General features: G+C 37.7%; 1 protein-coding gene and 1 long non-coding RNA gene across 2 annotated transcripts in view; one reads left to right on the forward strand and one right to left on the reverse strand.

The window, feature by feature from the left end:
• Positions 1–259: 259 nt before the first annotated feature.
• Positions 260–18073, reverse strand: part of LOC117196069 (uncharacterized) — a 32021-nt gene continuing 14207 nt past the window's right edge. Inside the window, exons 2-3 of the long non-coding RNA XR_007477563.1 lie at positions 927–1057; positions 260–370 (exon numbers count right to left, since the gene is read on the reverse strand). This is a non-coding gene — a long non-coding RNA (uncharacterized LOC117196069). The remainder of the gene's footprint in view (positions 371–926; positions 1058–18073) is intronic.
• On the forward strand, positions 2369–11031 carry LOC117196070 (TP53-regulated inhibitor of apoptosis 1-like). Its single transcript, XM_033403249.2, is given in 2 exon segments — positions 2369–9471; positions 9473–11031. Coding segments are annotated over 2 exon segments (273 nt in total). The 5' UTR covers positions 2369–9355; the 3' UTR covers positions 9630–11031.

An 18073-nucleotide genomic window follows, 5' to 3' on the forward strand; every position in this document is an offset into this window, starting at 1 on the left:
CTGGTCCGAGAGAAAGGTGCCAGAGAAGTCGCGTCCGGGTGTGGGCGCGAACAAAATTTATAGGGGTGGACGCAGGAGAGGTGCTTGCTGTGTGAAGCAGCCCTTTTTTGGTAATCTCTCGGGTGTTGTGGCAATGTCAGGTGTCGGTTGCATCAGCCTCAGAGCCGTTGGTTCCGCCCCTCGGGGAGCGGGAAGACCGGGGCCGAGTGGTGTGGCAATGTCAGGTGTCGGTTGCATCAGCCACTTTGGCGGGCGTTCCGTCTGGCTCCCTGGGCTCTTCCCCGGACCTGCTGGCGTTACAGTCCAGTCTTGTGTGCTGAGGCTGGCTGATACAGGAATCATGTGATGTCCATAGAAACACCAGATACTACTGAGAAAATGACAAAATCATAGAGTACTGGCAATGGTGAGCTCATGAGGATACTGTTGCCCAGGTAATTCAAGTCAGTCTCCTAAGGGCTCACAGCCAGCCAGTGATAATCTGGAGTGACTTCCCAGGTGCTTCTCCACAGCCACAGCAAAACTCTTTCCATCTCTCCACGGTAAAAACATTCCTAATTGCTGCTCTGATTTTCCTGTGCAAAGCATGCTCCAGTTTGACTTGAGCTAAGCAATAGTACACTAGCAAGATCCTGAGAGTGAAAATTACTTCCTAGGTTATTCGAAGAGGGCAACCTGCCCTCACTGCTCAGGTCTTATGTGGTAAAGAGACAAGTCTGTTCTTCCCCAAACCTCCCTAGTGTTGGTAACCGCACCTGGGCCTCAGGGGAAAGGGCCTCTCCCAGTTATCTGATGAAATTAGCTTGTGCCACCACGCCCATATACTGCTGTTCCTAGAAGATTTTTATTGCAGAGAAGATGACACACAGGAAGGTGACCACTGTGGGCCCAATTGGAAAGACAGTCCCATCAGAGCTAGATAATACCTGCATTCTTCAAAGGCCTTTAAGTATTCATGCTGCTTCAGTGCAGCCAACGTCTGCCTTGAAAGGAGACCCAGAAAGCTTTTTTGCAGCAAAGTTAATCCTGGTGAAAGCTTCTTCAACTAAAGCAAGCTCTAGGGGTTGAGAAATAGACAAGTGAATTAAGCCGTAATGACTCAGCTCCTCTTTCCTCCCTGCCCTGGTCTACCAGCCAGGAATGTGGGGAGGAAATGAGTTAGGTCAAATTTAGGCTTGAGCTCTACGAAGCAAAGATCTATCCACACCTAAGGTGATTTTGCTAAAAAGTGCTATTTCTTTACAGAAAGTCTTCCCTAGCCCCTGGCTCCAGTAAGTAGGAATTTCACGTGTATGAGTCTGGGAAGAATGTGAATGGAGAGGAAGGCATGGATGCCTATCAAAAGGCAATTGAGGTGTGGCTACAGTAGCGGCTTTTGCACTAAAAGAAACTGGGTGATTCACTATGTTAGGTTAGACTCTCTACCATCAGACCCAGAAACAAAAATTCATAATGTACAAGTGATTTATTGACAAAGTGTTCCAACAGAAAATAGTAAGAGAGTCCAGGAAACAGGACAGGGATGAAGAGAACGCCAACCAGGCAAGGGTACCGTGTCAAGCAAAGTCCTGGACTGAGCAACTTCAAGCAGCTTGAACTTGAAGTTGAACTCTCGAATATCAAGTTGCCTCAAAGAGGTCCCAAACTGAGGCCAGAGAGCTTGAGTTTCATAATCCTGTACCTATCATCATTGGTAAAGGGCTCTTCAAGGAGTATATAAACTCCAGGCCTCCAGCTATCTGTGTTTTCCAATCAAGGGCTCTTGGAATGCAAGAGCAGTCCTCCAAACACAGCCACAATTTCAAGCTGTTGGAACTGAAATATACCAAAGGCCAGGACATATATTTAAGAAAAAAAAATTTTTTTAATCTGCAAACAAAGGAAAAAAAAAACAAAACACATTAGCCTGAAGGTATCTATGCCTTAGCGCAATAGTATCCTACCAGCTACATTTCCCCAAAGTTTTCTTTTGACTTGGAGATCTGTGTTCAAGAGAGTTACCTTCATTTACTAATTTATAGGCACTGTGCTAATGCATTTTATGGTACCATGTTTGTTACCACATATATTATATAATATAGCAAGACCATTGGAGCTTAGCAGTCCCAGGTTTAAATCTTGATTTGTTCATTTACTAGCTGAGTAAATTTATGAAAGTTACTTTACCTCTGTGTGACTCAAGGAAGTGGTTGTGAAGAATAAATGAAATAACCAAGTACGACTTTTTTTTTTTTTTTTTGGCGGTACGCGGGCCTCTCACTGTTGTGGCCTCTCTCATTGCGGAGCACAGGCTCCGGACGCGCAGGCTCAGCGGCCATGGCTCACGGGCCCAGCTGCTCCGCCGCATGTGGGATCTTCCCGGACCGGGGCTCGAACTCGTGTCCCCTGCATCGGCAGGCGGACTCTCAACCACTGCGCCACCAGGGAAGCCCCCAAGTACGACTTTTAATAACCTGGTCATGGCACATGGGTAAAGTCTCAATGAATATTGGTTATTAACAAAAATGATAATAGCAATAATAATATTGTTCTTTATTTATTCATTTACACAACAAATATTTATCAAGCACCTACGAGGTATCAGAGCCACCTCTAGGCCAAGAATTACAAAGGTGTTAGACAAAGATTATGCCCTCACAGAGCTTACATTCTGGTAAGAGAAACAAATAATCACACAGATAAGTAACTAATGCAAGATCAGTTACTGATAAATGCAATAAAGAAAACTGCAGCAGGGCGTAAAGTAAAGAAGAGTAGTGGAGTGGGAGATGGAGATTATCCACTGCATGTGATGGTCAAGGAACACCCTCTGGGAAGAACAGCTGAGCAGAGACCTGAATGTGTTAAAGGGGTGAGCCACGGAAAGGAGCAGTGTTCTGGGAAGAGATCATAGTAAGAGCACAGGAGGAGAATATACTTAGCGTGTTAAAGAAATAAGAAGAGTCCAATGTGGCTACAGTAGAATGAAGCAGGCCAAGAGTACTAGGAAATAAAGCCAGAGACAGTGGCAAGGACCAGACCAGATCACGTAGAGCCAAGTAACCCATGGTAAGGAGGATGACTTTTATTTAATCTGACTGTGATAGGAAATCACAGGGTCACCGTGACATAGACGGTGACAAACCTGAATTATGTTTGTAAAAGACTTCTCTTTTCCCCATATGCCCCTAAAGGGCACAAGAGCATCTATGCAAATCACTTCCTAGCAACAGCCCTGGATCTCACACAGTCCCCAAGCTCAATGGGCAAACTAATCTCTACTAGCAAACACGAGCTACCCATTTATTCATGTCCCTATGTTGTCTTTTGGAAAATAATAGTAATGCTGTCCAACATTGACAAAGAAATGCTCCATAAGTAATCTCTAATATAAAGCTATGGCTACCGATGTACCATCAGAGTATCTTTAACCTTTAGTTCCTCCTACTTTGCTTGTTTCCAGTTTGTATCTTTAGCTTTTCTGCCTTTTTGGAGTATAGTCTCTCACATCAAAATAACTCCTTTAGGTTGATCTTAGGGAACAAGCCTGCCTGACTTGCTAGAAGCAAAATTATACACCATTAGAAATTAATTTTTTGATATATTCTGTTTCACAGGACGTTATTCCATTCACATACCTCTGATGGCTCCTCACTGACTACAGATTGAAGTTCAGTCCTTAGCTGAGTGTTCCACTCCTTCTCTTCCTGAACCGGGCAGACTTCTCCAACGTGCCTAAGCTAACCACGTTCTTACACAAGGAATCACCTGCCATCATACAATTCTTCTCCACTGTCTCTCAAAGATAACATGCACAGTTTTACTGCCTCATCATTGTTTATTTCTTTTATTTGTCTAAGTATAAAGCTTCTCTCAATGCCAAGTTTTAGTCCCACCTCTGTGTGGGTCTTCCATGACAATCCTTCACTGATCATTCCCTCATTCTGAACTACTTCTACAGTTGTTAAACTTTGCATATGATCCTTTGGATTATTACCGATCTTTTGAAGAACACATTTATCTCTACAGGCCATCTGTGAACTTATTCAAGGTTGGGATCACATCTCTGTACTCCAGGCATTCTGCCTATTACACCTGACTTTCCCATCAGACTCATCACTGTTAAATCCTGCTGAGTTCACACGTCTGTTTACCCCCAGCACACCTACTTTTGTACTTTTTTTTGTTTTTACTGAATTGTGCAAGAAATTGATCTATCTTTATTTTTATGAAACCTTAACCTAATCTCTATTCCAAGCTCCCCTTTTGCATTATGAAAGCAGTCTCAGTCTATTCAGGCTTTTTCCTTTCTTTGCCTGATGTTTAGTTTAAGTTGTGTTTAGGGAACCTCAAGTATATTCAGTCATCTGTCCCTTCAGATATCCACAAAGAATTACATGACATGACCCTATTTGGTCCTTAGATGTGGTGTCATTTCTGAAAGGTTGCTTTCTCCTATGCCAATGCCCATCCCAGGCCTGAGTTCTCTCCTTGCTAGTTTCAGAAGCATGGTAATTTCTCTGATGCTATTCAGGGCTCCACCTGCCTAGAATCACACATAATGTCCATTCTGAAGTCTTGCTACTTTCTCAGGGACCCGTTCTTACAGCAGGAAACACAGCTCTTCTCTGCAGTGCCCACCAACACCTATCTTCTCATCATTAGATATGATGGTCAAGGAAAGCCTCTCAGGGAAGAACAATTGAACAGAGACTTGAATGAGTTGAAAGAGTGAACCATGAAAAGATCTGAGAAGTAATGTTCTGGGAAGAGGCCACAGTAAGAGCAAAGGCCCTGGATGAGAATACACTCTTCATCTCTGAGTGAGGAAATCTTTGGTCTGGAGGAAGCCAAGTCACATCTTCTTTCCAATATTTTGTCTCTTCCCCAATTCTCTAAGTTGCCTTTAGAGATGTATAACCAAAATCCAGGAAAACATTAGCAAATCACTTTCTAATTCTGCCTTGAAACTTCTCTATCTTAAGGCAATAAGGCTAGAACAACTTTTGTTTTGATTAGGCAGTTGTGTGGACATATAGATAAATTGCCAGGAAAAATAATGATCATGGGTATAAAATAATATCCTATCGTAATTATTTTAGTAACTAGCATAAACTTCTTCTTTTCCACCTGATTCATCAACTTGGGAGACAATTTAGACTCTTTCCTCTTACCCATCTCCATTGGTCTTATTGTACATGAAACCAAAGCCAAAGATAACTTTTTGGCCTAAAATTAGGTCCAGTAATAACCAGGCCCAGAAGATTCTGCTTGAAAAAAATAGAATGCATAAACAAATGAAAAAATTCAAAGTAGATGGGGATAAACTATACACAAGGAAGAGATAATGTGTTCTTGATGTTCAGATAAAGAAGAAATCAATTCCACCTTATGGTCTCTTGTCTTCCCTAAGCTTCACCCAACTGACTACATATACTAGATAGATATCATGATAATGACAATGATCATAGTATCCATTTGAATATCAACTATAATTTTCTTTGTTTTCTTAAAACAGGAATTTGGGGCTTCCCTGGTGGCGCAGTGGTTGAGAGTCCGCCTGCCGATGTAGGAGACACGGGTTCGTGCCCTGGTCCGGGAAGATCCCACATGCCGTGGAGCGGCTGGGCCCGTGAGCCATGGCCCCTGAGCCTGCGAGTCCAGAGCCTGTGCTCCACAACGGGAGAGGCCACAATGGTGAGAGGCCCACATACCGCAAAAAACAAAAAAAAAAAGCCAGGAATTTGATGTTGTTTGGAATAAACAGAATTTCTTCTTTCCTAAAGCCCACTGCACGTAGTGATGCAGTGAACGTGGGCACAACTTGCAAAGTTGTGACCTTTACTCTAGATATCATATACTTGTATGTTTGTGACAACAACTGTAGCGAGCTGGGGAAAAAAAGTGTTTTGTTGTAACAAAACCAGCATATGATGACAATTTCCCAACAGAAAGAAGTAAAGTGTCTTGGGTAAAGGACAACGTTTTATAATTTACACAGTTGCCATAAAGGCTAGGGGCTCTCTAATTTGCTCCTCAAAGTTTTGCTTTTAAAAACCACCTGAGCTCTTGATTTCATTCATACCAGTAGGCTTTAGGAATACACCAAGAGCCATCATTTAGTTTAAAGAAAAAAAAAGGTAACAGACAGCCAAGACCCCTAGACCTTTTCTCTCCTTCCACAATCATACATTAATGTATGCAAAACATGATAGTAGGGACCTACCTAGAAGGAGCCAAAGTATGATTACAGAAGTTCTTTAGACTTAGCCATCACCCTCAGAAAATTCACAATCGAATTTATGAAATAACACAAAGACCAATAGAGTACGATGTGATGAGAGACATAACTAGTACAAAGTGTTGAGGAAGCGCACCAAGAAGGAAATAACTAACTCTGCCTTAGGGGATAGGAGAGAGCTTCAGTGAGGAAACCACATTTTACCTGAATACTACAGAATTAGTGGGGACTTCCCAGGCAGAAAAGGGAGGGAATACTTCCCAGAAAAAGAACATTGCACATACCTATTTCAGGAAAGTGAATGACTCTGTTACAAAATATTAACTGAGGCTGGACCTTGGGGTGCAAGGGGTGTGGAGGAGAGTAATGAAAGACAAATCAGGCAAGGCTGGTTGAGGACTGGGAAAATCATGGAGGGCCCTGTCTGCTATGACTTTGAATTTTATATGAACATGGAGCAGAGAATTGCAACCATGTAAAGGAGAAACTTCAGAAGCTGCTGAGAAGAGTGGGGCACTTTAGAAGCTGAGTTTTAGAAATTTCTGACAGAACTGTGGACATGGACTGGAGGGAATCAAAGGACTAGTGGAATTGCTAGTCCAGGTAGCAAAAAGACAAACCTAATTTCAGGAACCACTTAGGAACCTCTGGCCATGCAGGACATGATGGAAAAGCCCTAACTGTCTTAAGAACAAGAATCTGATTCTGACTCTTGTTCTGTCCATGGCACCAAACAGCTCATGCTACTAGTTCCCAGTATGCCACCTACTCCTAAAGCCCACCAAGAGCACAGGTATTCATTTACAATCCCTTTATGATTGGCTCTCATTGAATTTTGCTTCTTTTTTTCAGGGCATTTTTCTCATATTTGGAATTAGTCTTTCATATGTGTGATTATTTGACAACTGTTGGATGATCCTCACGAGACTCTAATCTCTGAATGATCAAGAATTGTGTCTGCATTTTGTTCATCACTATCTCTGGAGGCTAGTAGAGAAACTGACATAGAGTAGATGCTCAGTAAATGTTTGTTGAAAGAATGGTGACTGAAATATTGAGAAACAGTTGAGGTGATGGCATTCTGCTTGGGAAATGTTTAGCTTTTCTTGCTTTTCAAAATGACAAACAAAATATTCAATCTGCGATTTAATTACTATATAATTAAATTTTTTGACCCTTTATATCAAATTTCCTCTCCAACACTACATGTGAACACTAATTCTGTAAGTTAAATTCCAGATCTGAAATTCACTTGAAATGGGAACCAAATTTGATCACATTTTTTTATTTTATGGACTTTAAATTCCCAAAATAAAATAATACTGACTGCTTAGCCTGGATTTAATGATTAGTATTTCTCTTTCTTTCTCTCTTTCTTTCTTTCTTTCTTTCTTTCTTTCTTTCTTTCTTTCTTTCTTTCTTTTTCTTTCTTTCTTTTTTTCCTTCCTTCCTTTCTCTCTTTTTTAAAAATTTTCTTCTATAACTAAAGAGGACTTTTTTAACCTAAGGTAAACCAATTTTTCCGTCATGACTTTAAATTTGATGAGGTTCCATTAAGAAACTCCATGCATGTCCTACTTCTTACAGGCATACACATAAAGAGACAGTCAAAGCACTTCATCAAAAGCAGAAAGATTAAGGCAAAAGATTACACAACAAAACCACCCACATTCAGTTTTGCAAGTCTAACAGTCAGCCTGAATCATCACCCTAGAGCGCCTGCATTCCGTTCCAACCCAAGTCTTTAGCTTACCATTCAAGACCTGAGAAAACAAAATATTAGTATTGGTGACCAAAAAGGCAGGTGTGTTTCTCTTTCCTTGGTTACTCTTAGCCCTGGAGGCAGCAACTCTTTCTTGTTTTTTTACTTGGTAAACGCATCTCTTGTGAGATAATTAAAGAACCAGCAGAAATCTTAAGATCACCAAAGAATAACAACTAGTTCTAGCAACAGAATCTCTTGGCTTAAGAATCTCAGAATATAGTTTTTGAATCAGTCTTACGCATCCGTGGCTCACTCCCATAGCAATATCCCTCATGTTATTCATCCCATCCTTTATCCCATTTTTCTCTTCTTACATTTTTATTTATTACTTAGCCTGAAGTAATGACCCTCTCCTGTTAATTCTAGTCCCACTTCAAGTGTGCACTCAAATGTCACCCTCATGTTCTCCCTCGTCATTTTAGGAAAACTATATTATTCTTCTGTCTGCATTCCTGCAGTACGTGGCTTATACACCTTTGCATACTATTTCTACTCTCTACTATACCAGTTACATGGTTGTCTGTTATTTTCCTGTTATTAGATTGCAAGCCCTTTTAAGTCAGTAAATGTGGAATTCATACCCATAGGCCTACTTAGAGCCCAATTTGTGCCCTAAGCAGTGTAGACAGGTGATAATAAATCATGAGTGAATGGATTATAAAAAGTATTTGAGAATCTTTACAATAATAGATATAGATACAATAAGACAATTAAGTTACAAATAAAAGAAATATTTTTATGGGAACAAGAAATGAAAATATAAAGCAAGGTCAATAGAGTTATTGTAGTGGAGCATTAAAAGTAACATTAACTTCCTGGTAACTGATGAAAAAAGAGAGCTAAAGAACAAGATTACTCATATGAATTGGATAGGAGTAAGTGGAAACTGAAACTAGACCAGTTCTCACAAAGACTGAAATTGAGTCTCAAATTATCACAATCCCTTATAGAATTGAGATGATCAACCTTTTTTTCTGTGAGCTAAAAGAAAATAAAATACCCTTCGGAGGAAGAAAAAAATACAGAGATGCAATAATTTTTATATACAAGGCCAAGCATTCGATCAAAAATTACCAGTTAGGCCAAGAATAAGATAAAATGGTGAAGACAAAAACAAACAAAGAAAACATAGCCCAACAGGTGAAAAAACACACAGGGAAAAAAAGAAAAAAAGTATTTTTCCAAACTGACAAAGGGAATTAATCCACAGATTCAAAAAGTTCTATATAAAACCACCCTTAGACACATCAGGGAAAAAATACGAAAAAGAAAACAAAAGCAGAAAGAAAATTTTAAAAGCATCCAGAAAAAACAGACACGTTTCTTTCAAGGAAGTAAAAGACTGATAAGTTAACTCTTCAAAGGAAATTATGGGACATCTGAGAGCTGCTGCCAGCGCCACAGACGCAGATGCCACAAACAGCGTAGGGGAGGCTTGCACCAACATGAAGCATGAGTACAATTAGTTCTTCAATCACTTGTTTGCACAGGTTCCTCAAGGGGGATGGCTCTGGGGACCCGGGCACCTATCTCTTCAAGCGCTACCAGCAGTGTGTTCAGAAAGCAATAAAGGAGAAGGAGATTCCTATTGAAGGACTGGAGTTCATGGGCCATGGCAAAGAAAAGCCTGAAAGCTCTTCTTGACCTCAACAGTCACCTTGAAAATGGACTCCTCGAATCAGGAAGTTGAGAACTCTGTATCGTGTCAATTAAAGCTGTGAAGATAACATCGATTTGATGCATTTGGGCGGGTGGGGGGGTTACCTTTCTCCCTTCTTGATATTTTTGTCTCACTTGTAAAAGATGATGAACCATCACTCTTTGCTTTGAGATTTCTGGCTTTGGCATCTCAGCAGGAATGTAGTGTGCTAAATAATGGGATTATGGTTGCAATAGTTGGTCTGGGATCAATTTTAAATATATCTTGTGTGTAAATGCTGATAAGCTTGTCAGGACGACCACGGTTGCCTGAGTTATGCTTTGAAGGACATTATGTATACCATACTGGGGTTATTATTCATGGAAGCAACTGGTTAGGATCTCTGTTTTCTCTCAGGGAGCTAATACTCTGGAAAGGATTCCCAGCACAACAGTTTTGATCAGTGCTTGAGAGCACAGTTTCATTTTTATATAGTAACTTAACTGTTAAGATTGCTGGTGGACTGGATTAGCTAAGAGGAAGACAGCTTTTAACCGTTCCCTACCTTAACTAGAGGTGTCAGATCTCATATTAAGATGTGAAAGCTTCAAGAACACTGCAGTGAACACCATTTCAGAACTCATGGTGTAGTTTAGGAATTAAGATCCTTGGAGTGGCTATGGAAGAAGATCCTAAATTTAAAAGATTTGCTCTTGCTAGCTTTCAACTTAAGTCAATGAATTAAGTCAACCTGTATATCATAGAAGTGCCAAAATGCTGCATCTGGTTAAAGGGTGGCAGGGAGGAAGAGTTTGCTTCATTTGCCTTGTTTACCCACCCTGCCTGTAGTCATGAAGACTGAAAAAAGTTGTAATATTTAGTTTCCATTATATGCCCCTGGAACTCAGTGCACTTTATGGAACAACTATCGCCCTGTAATCCCATACATCCCATATATACACTGGGGGGAGTTTTATATGTTTTATAATTTAAAAATGAAGATTTATCTAAGCTAGGTAGTATGGTATAACAAATGGAAACCTCACTGATTTCTAAACTTTCTACAGTAAGTTACACAAATATCTTCTTTTTTTTTAATGCTTTAGTTCAGACTCTTTCATTTCTCCCCTGGGCTATTACAATGCCTTTTCTTTTCTTTTTTTTTTTTTTTTTCCAAATCTATTTATTCATTTATTTTTATTCATCTATTTTTTTGGCTGCGTTGGGTCTTCGCCACTGCACGCAGGCTTTCTCTAGCTGCGAGGAGCGGGGGCCACTCTTCGTTGTGGTGCGCAGGCTTCTCATTGCGGTGGTTTCTCGTTGCAGAGCACAGGCTCTAGGCGTGCGGGCCTCAGCAGTTGTGGCACGTGGGCTCAGCAGCTTTGGCTCATGGGCTCCAGAGCACAGGCTCAGTAGTTGTGGTGCACGGGCTTAGTTGCTCCACAGCATGTGGGATCCTCCCAGACCAGGGCTAGAACCCGTGTCCCCTGCAATGGCAGGAGGACTCCCAACCACTGTGCCACCAGGGAAATCCCGAAATATCTTCTTAAATTGTTTATATAATGGCACCCAAAAAATGTCAGGGTCAGGTGGACCCTTACACACTTTAGAATGTCAGGTAGTCTCCATAATTGCATATCTTGAGTAATGTGGTTCAATTTTTTGTGTGTCCATATAGTATGAAATTTGATTTACAGAAGGCCTAGATTCTATTACCTCTTCTCCACTTTACCAATTAGTAACTTCATATTTAACATGACGAGTCCTTACTGTCATTGCAATACATTTTGCATTTATATTTTGACAGATTAAGGTCCATGATACAAAAGTTATTTGGAACCTAGCTGAGGGAGGCCAGGCAGCAAGCTGGAGTTAATCATATCTGTCCTGAAATAAGCCTGACCACAAGCTGGTCAAAACCTTGCACCGTTTTGAATCTTACCACAAAACTGTTTGGTTGAGCTTTGAGAATAAAACAAATTTTATTGTAATTGCTACTGAGGGAATATTTTTTCTGAATGTTCCTCATGCTATTTTGACTTTATCCTGCCCATAAAATGATTCCAACTATCTCAGCTATTTCAAGGGCTTTACATTTTGAAGAGGAAATCTTATTGCTCTTTAAGGGTGATTTTGTAAGTATTGCTGTTGTTTCTCCTAATTCTTATGGCTACGGGAAGGTTTTAATTCCAGAAACAAATAAAGCCAGCACTATATGCAAAAAAAAAAAAAACAAGGGAAATTATGAAAGCCATAAGAAAATAAAATGATACTGAAAAACAATGAAGAATAAAGCTTACAATCTAAAATTATATACCAAGGGAAAATATCTTTCAAAAGTAAACATAAAATAGAGACATTTTCAAATAAATAGTGAGAAGATTCACTGGCATCAGACAGGAACTAAATGATATACTAAAAGGTATCCTTTCAGTAGAAGGAAAATGATCCTAATTTTCAGAAATGCAAGAAGGAAATTATCTTACAGAAATGTAAATAGGAAAAAGTAATCACTGGAAAGTAAGTAAATAAAAATGAATATTGATGATATAAGCAATACTGGTAATATAATGTGGGGTTTAAAATATATGTATAATTAAAACACTCAACAATAATAACAAAAAGGGCTGAATGGGGAAAATAGAATTTAATTGTCCCTAATTCCTCACATTTTTCTGAGAGATGGACAAAGTGCTAGTATAGAGTAGGCGCTAATAATTCCAGGATTTATGCTGTAACCCTTAAAAGAAGAGAAAAATAATTTATAACTAATAAGCTAATAGGTGGGAAAATGGAATAATAAATTAAAAAATGATTAATAAAAAGAAGACAACAAAAGAAAAAAGAGGAACAGATTGGGCAAACAAAAAACAAATAGAAAGATAGGTTAAAACTTAAAAATATCAGTGATAAATTATCTGTAAACAGACTACGTATTTCAGATTTGATAAAAATAAAAATGCACATTCAATTTATGGGTCACACCATAAACATAAATCTGTAGAGAAGTTAAAAATAAAGGAGTTGAAAAAGATATTAACCAAAATTTACCAAGTGTTATTCTATTAACCTCAGGCAAAGTAGGCATTAAGGCAAAAAGCATTATTAGAAATAATAAGAAATAAAAATTGTAACAATTATAATTCTGCCTGTATCTAATAACACAGTCTCAATATATAGAGTAAAATGTGATATAACTACAGTCGAGGTGAGAGATTTAAAACTTTCTCTAAATACCTGATAGGAAAAGCAGACAAAAGTCAGTACACACAGAGAATATTTGAACTATATAATTAACAAACTTGATCTTAATGTTCCAAAGTATTAAAATAATAGAGTATGCTTACTAGAAAAATATAATATAGCATACTTACAAAAATAATGTAAAAATCTCAAATGTTTGCATATTAACCAGTATACTTCTAAAATAATCCATGGGTCAATGAATAAATTACAATGTAAATTACAAAATATTTTCAATGGCATACAGAAAAATGTGGCATTTGAAAACTTGTATTATAGAGCTAAAACTGAGGTAAAAGAAAAACTTTTGACTGTACAGGCATGTATTGATACTAGAAAAGAAAAGTTGTATATTATATACATTTGTATAAATATACAAATGAAAATTTAAATCATAATATGAAAATAAGATTATTGAATATAACATTAAAGTAAACCTGTGAAAATAACATTAAAGTAAACAGAAAGAGAACAGAAAGAAGATAAGTTCAGAGTACAAATTAACAAATAAAACCCAAAAGTACAATAGAGAATATTAAAAAGCTGAAAAAAATTAATGAAATGATAAACATTATAGCAAGATTGATCAAGAAAACAAAAAAAGACAAATGACCAGAATTAGGGAGAAAAATGAGACATCATTATTGATACAGATATTAGATAATAAGAGAGTGTTAAGAAAAAATTTTGACCAATAAATTTGCAAATTAAATAAAATGAACAAACTCATGAGATCATAATTTACCAAAACAAACACAGAAAGAAAGAAAAAATCTAAATAGTCCAATATCTGATTTTTAAAAAAGAGTTTGTAATTTTAAAGCATCTCACAAAAAATACTTGCCAGGCACAGATGGCTTCAGAAGTAAAAGTTCTCAAACATTTGTAAAAGGAGGAACATCGCAGAAAGAACAAACGAAGGCAAAATAAAACATTTTTCTTTTTCTTAATTGATCTAAAAGATAACCATTTGCTGAACATATAAGAAAAACAATGTATTGGGTAGTTATAGCATATAGATAAGTGAAATGGATGACAACAATGTCATCAGAAATAGAAGGGAGGAACTAAGAATCTTCTGTTATAAAATATCTGCATTACATGTAAGTGGTATAGTGTTGTTTAGACAGTGGACTTTGATTAACTTGAAATGGATATTGCAAACAATAGGGTGATCATTAAATAATTTGGAATAAATATAATAGATTTGCTCAGAGAGGAGATAAATGCCATCATATATAATAATCAGGAAAAGTTTTAATTAAATTAAGTCAGAAAAGAGGGAAAAAAGAAACAAATATCAATCCAACTATGTCAGTAATCACTTTAAATGTGAATGGTCTAAACACGTTGAAGAGAATAAAATGTCAGAGTGAATAAAAACAAACAGGACGCAAGAGTACATTGTTTTTCCAAGAAACTCATTTTAAATATAAAGACTCAAATAGGTTATTAAGTAAAGACATACCATGCTAACTATAATCAAAAGAAAGCTAGAGTAATTTTATTAACTTCAGACAAAGCAGACTTCAGAACAAGGAAGAAGAACAGAGTAGGAAGACTAAAATCAATAGAAGAGAATATAGGCCAGAAATAGACCCATACAAATATAGTCAACTGACAAATGTACAAAACCAATTCCATAGTGAAAGGATAGCTTTTCAATAAATGGTACTGGATGTCCATATGCAAAAAAAAAAAACAGTAAGGAAAATAAAAATTAACCTAGATAGAACTTACACCTTTCACAAAAATTAAGTCAAAATGAATCATAGGCCAAAATGTAAAATGCAGAACTATAAAACCTTTAGAAAAAGAACAGGAGAAAATCCATGTGATGGGTTTTTAGATACAACACCACATGTACAATCCATGAAATAAAATTTTAAAAATCATCAATTGGTCAATCCCAATCTCCCAATTCATCCCACCACCACCCCATCCCCCTTGGTATCCAAACATTTGTTCTCTACGTCTTTGTCTCTATTTCTGCTTTGTAAATAAGATTGACTATACCAATTTTTTCAGATTCCACATATATGCATTAATATACAATATTTGCTTTTCTCTTTCTGACTCATTTCACTCTGTGTGACACTCTCTAGGTCCATCCACATCTTTACAAATGACCTAATTTCATTCCTTTTTATGGTTGAGTAATATTCCATTGTATATATGTACCACACCTTCTTTATCCATTCGTCTGTTGTTGGACATTTAGGTTGCTTCCATGTCCTGGCTATTGTAAATAGTACTTCAATGAACATTGGGGGTGCATGTGTCTTTTTGAATTATAGTTTTCTCTGGGTATATGCCAGATTGCTGGGTCATGTTGGGGTTGATATATATACACTATTGATACTACGTATAAAACACACAACTAATGAGAACCTACTGTCTAGCACATGGAACTCTACTCAATGCTCTGTGGTGACCTAAATGAGAAGGAAATCCAAAAAAGGGGGGATATACATATAAGTATAGCTGATTCACTTTGCAGTGCAGTATAAACTAACACAATATTGTAAAGCAACTATACTTCAATAAAAAAATCATTTGGGCTTTATTAAAATTAAAAGCATCTCTTTTGAAGATAATGTTAAGAGAATGAAATACAAGCCACAGATTTAGATAAAATTCTTGTAAAACACATAACTGATAAAGGGCTTATATCCAAAATGTACAGAGATCTCTTAAAAATCAACAATAAGATGGGCTTCCCTGGTGGCGCAGTGGTTGAGGGTCCGCCTGCCGATGCAGGGGACACGGGTTCGTGCCCCGGTCTGGGAAGATCCCACATGCCACGGAGCGGCTGGGCCCGTGGGCCATGGCCGCTGAGCCTGCGCGTCTGGAGCCTGTGCTCCGTGATGGGAGAGGCCACAGCAGTGAGAGGCCCGCGTACCGCAGGAAAAAAAAAAAAAAATCAACAATAAGAAAACAAACAAGCCAATAGAAATGAGCAAAGGATCTGAGCAGACACCTCATGGCAAATAATCATGAAAAGATGCTCAACATAATTTGTCATTAGAGACTTTCAAATTAAAACAATGAGATACTACTATGCATCTACTAGAATGACTGAAAATTTAAAAATTGAAAACAAAACCTGACAATACTGATCACTGCTGCAAATGCAAAGAAATAGGGACTTTCATTTAGTGCTGGTGGAAATGCAAAATAGTATTTAAAGGTTGGAAGACAGTTTGTTAGGTTCTTACAAAGCTAAACTTATTCTTATAACATGATCCAGCAATTGTACTCCTAGGTTAATACTCAATTCATATGAAGAGTTATACCTACTCCAAAATCTGCACAGAAATATTTATAGCAGCTTTATTCATTTTCACCCATCCTGGAAGCAACCAAGATGTTCTTCAATAGGTGAGGTGATAAACAAATTGTGATACATCCATGCAATTGATACTATGCAATGATAAAAATAAGTAGCCTATTGAGTCATGAAAAGACATCTAAGAACCTTAAATGTTGGTTGCTATGTGAAAGAAGACAGTCTGAAAAGGCTACATAGTGTATCATTCCAATTATATGGTATTCTGAAAAAGGCAAAACTATAGAAAGAATTAAAATATCAGTGGTTGTCAGGGGCTCAGGGAGAGGAGGAGATGGTTGAATAATTGACACATGGATGATTTTTAGGTCAGTGAAACTATCCTGTATGATATTGTGTATATACATAACATCATGTGTTCATCAAAACCCATAGAACTTTATAGTACATAACATAACCCTTAAGGTATGTCAATTTTTAAGCAATCACTTAGGAAATCGGAGGATCCCAGGAAGGAGGGTAGACTGTGACGAGGAAATTTAACTGTATTACAAATATATAAAATAACCTCCCGGAAGGGCTTAAGGGAAAAGGTGTTGGATGAAATTTGGAAATTAGTTGAGTGCGTAAAACTAAAAGCAAAAGGAATTGCACATAAGTATTGTACTCTAGTTAATAACGTTGTTTCCAATGGGAGTAAGGGTATTAATTCCTAAACTGCTATATGTATACTTAAACTGACCAATTAAGTAAGTGAATGGTAGGAGCTGGATTTCTCACTGTTGGCATGAGGGTTTACAGATAAGCAGATTAAGGGGACTAGAGTTATCAACGTTTTGGGTTTTTTTTTTAATTGTTTAATTTAATTTTATTTATTTTTTTATACAGCAGGTTCTTATTAGTCATCAATTTTATACACATCAGTGTATACATGTCAATCCCAATCACCCAATTCATCACACCACCACCACCACCACCCTGCCACTTTCCCTGCTTTGTGTCCATACGTTTCTTCTCTACATCTGTGTCTCATTTTCTGCCCTGCAAACTGGTTCATCTGTACCATTTTTCTAGGTTCCACATATACGCGTTAATATACGATATTTGTTTTTCTCTTTCTGACTTACTTCACTCTGTATGACAGTCTCTAGATCCATCCATGACTCAACAAATGACCTACTTTCATTCTTTTTTATGGCTGAGTAATATTCCATTGTGTATATGTACCAGTTCTTCTTTATCTATTCATCTGTCAATGGGCATTTAGGTTGCTTCCATGACCTGGCTATTGTAAATAATGCTGCAATGAATATTGGGGTGAATGTGTCTTTTTGAATTATGGTTTTCTCTGGGTATATGCCCTGTAGTAGGATTGCTGGATCATATGGTAGGTCTATTTTTAGTTTTTTAAGTAACCTCCATACTGTTCTCCATAGTGACTGTATCAATTTGCATTCCCACCAACAGTGCAAGAGGGTTCCCTTTTCTCCACACTCTCTCCAGCATTTGTTGTTTGTAGATTTTCTGATGATGCCCATTCTAACTGGTGTAAGGTGATACCTCACTGTAGTTTTGATTTGCATTTCTCTAATAATTAGTGACGTTGAGCAGCTTTTCATGTGCTTCTTGGCCATCTGTATGTCTTTGGAGAAATGTCTATTTAGGTCTTCTGCCCATTTTTGGGTTAGGTTGCTTGTTTTTTAATATTGAGCTGCATGAGCTGTTTATATATATTGGAGATTAATCCTTTGTCCACTGATTCATTTGCAAATATTTTCTCCCATTCTGAGGGTTGTCTTTTCGTCTTGTTTATGGTTTCCTTTGCTGTGCAAAAGCTTTGAATTTTCATTAGGTCCCATTGTTTATTTTTGTTTTTATTTCCATTACTCTAAGAAGTGGATCAAAAAAGATCTTGCT

Source organism: Orcinus orca, chromosome 5, assembly GCF_937001465.1.
Source record: "Orcinus orca chromosome 5, mOrcOrc1.1, whole genome shotgun sequence".
NCBI classification, from domain to species: Eukaryota; Metazoa; Chordata; class Mammalia; order Artiodactyla; family Delphinidae; genus Orcinus; species Orcinus orca.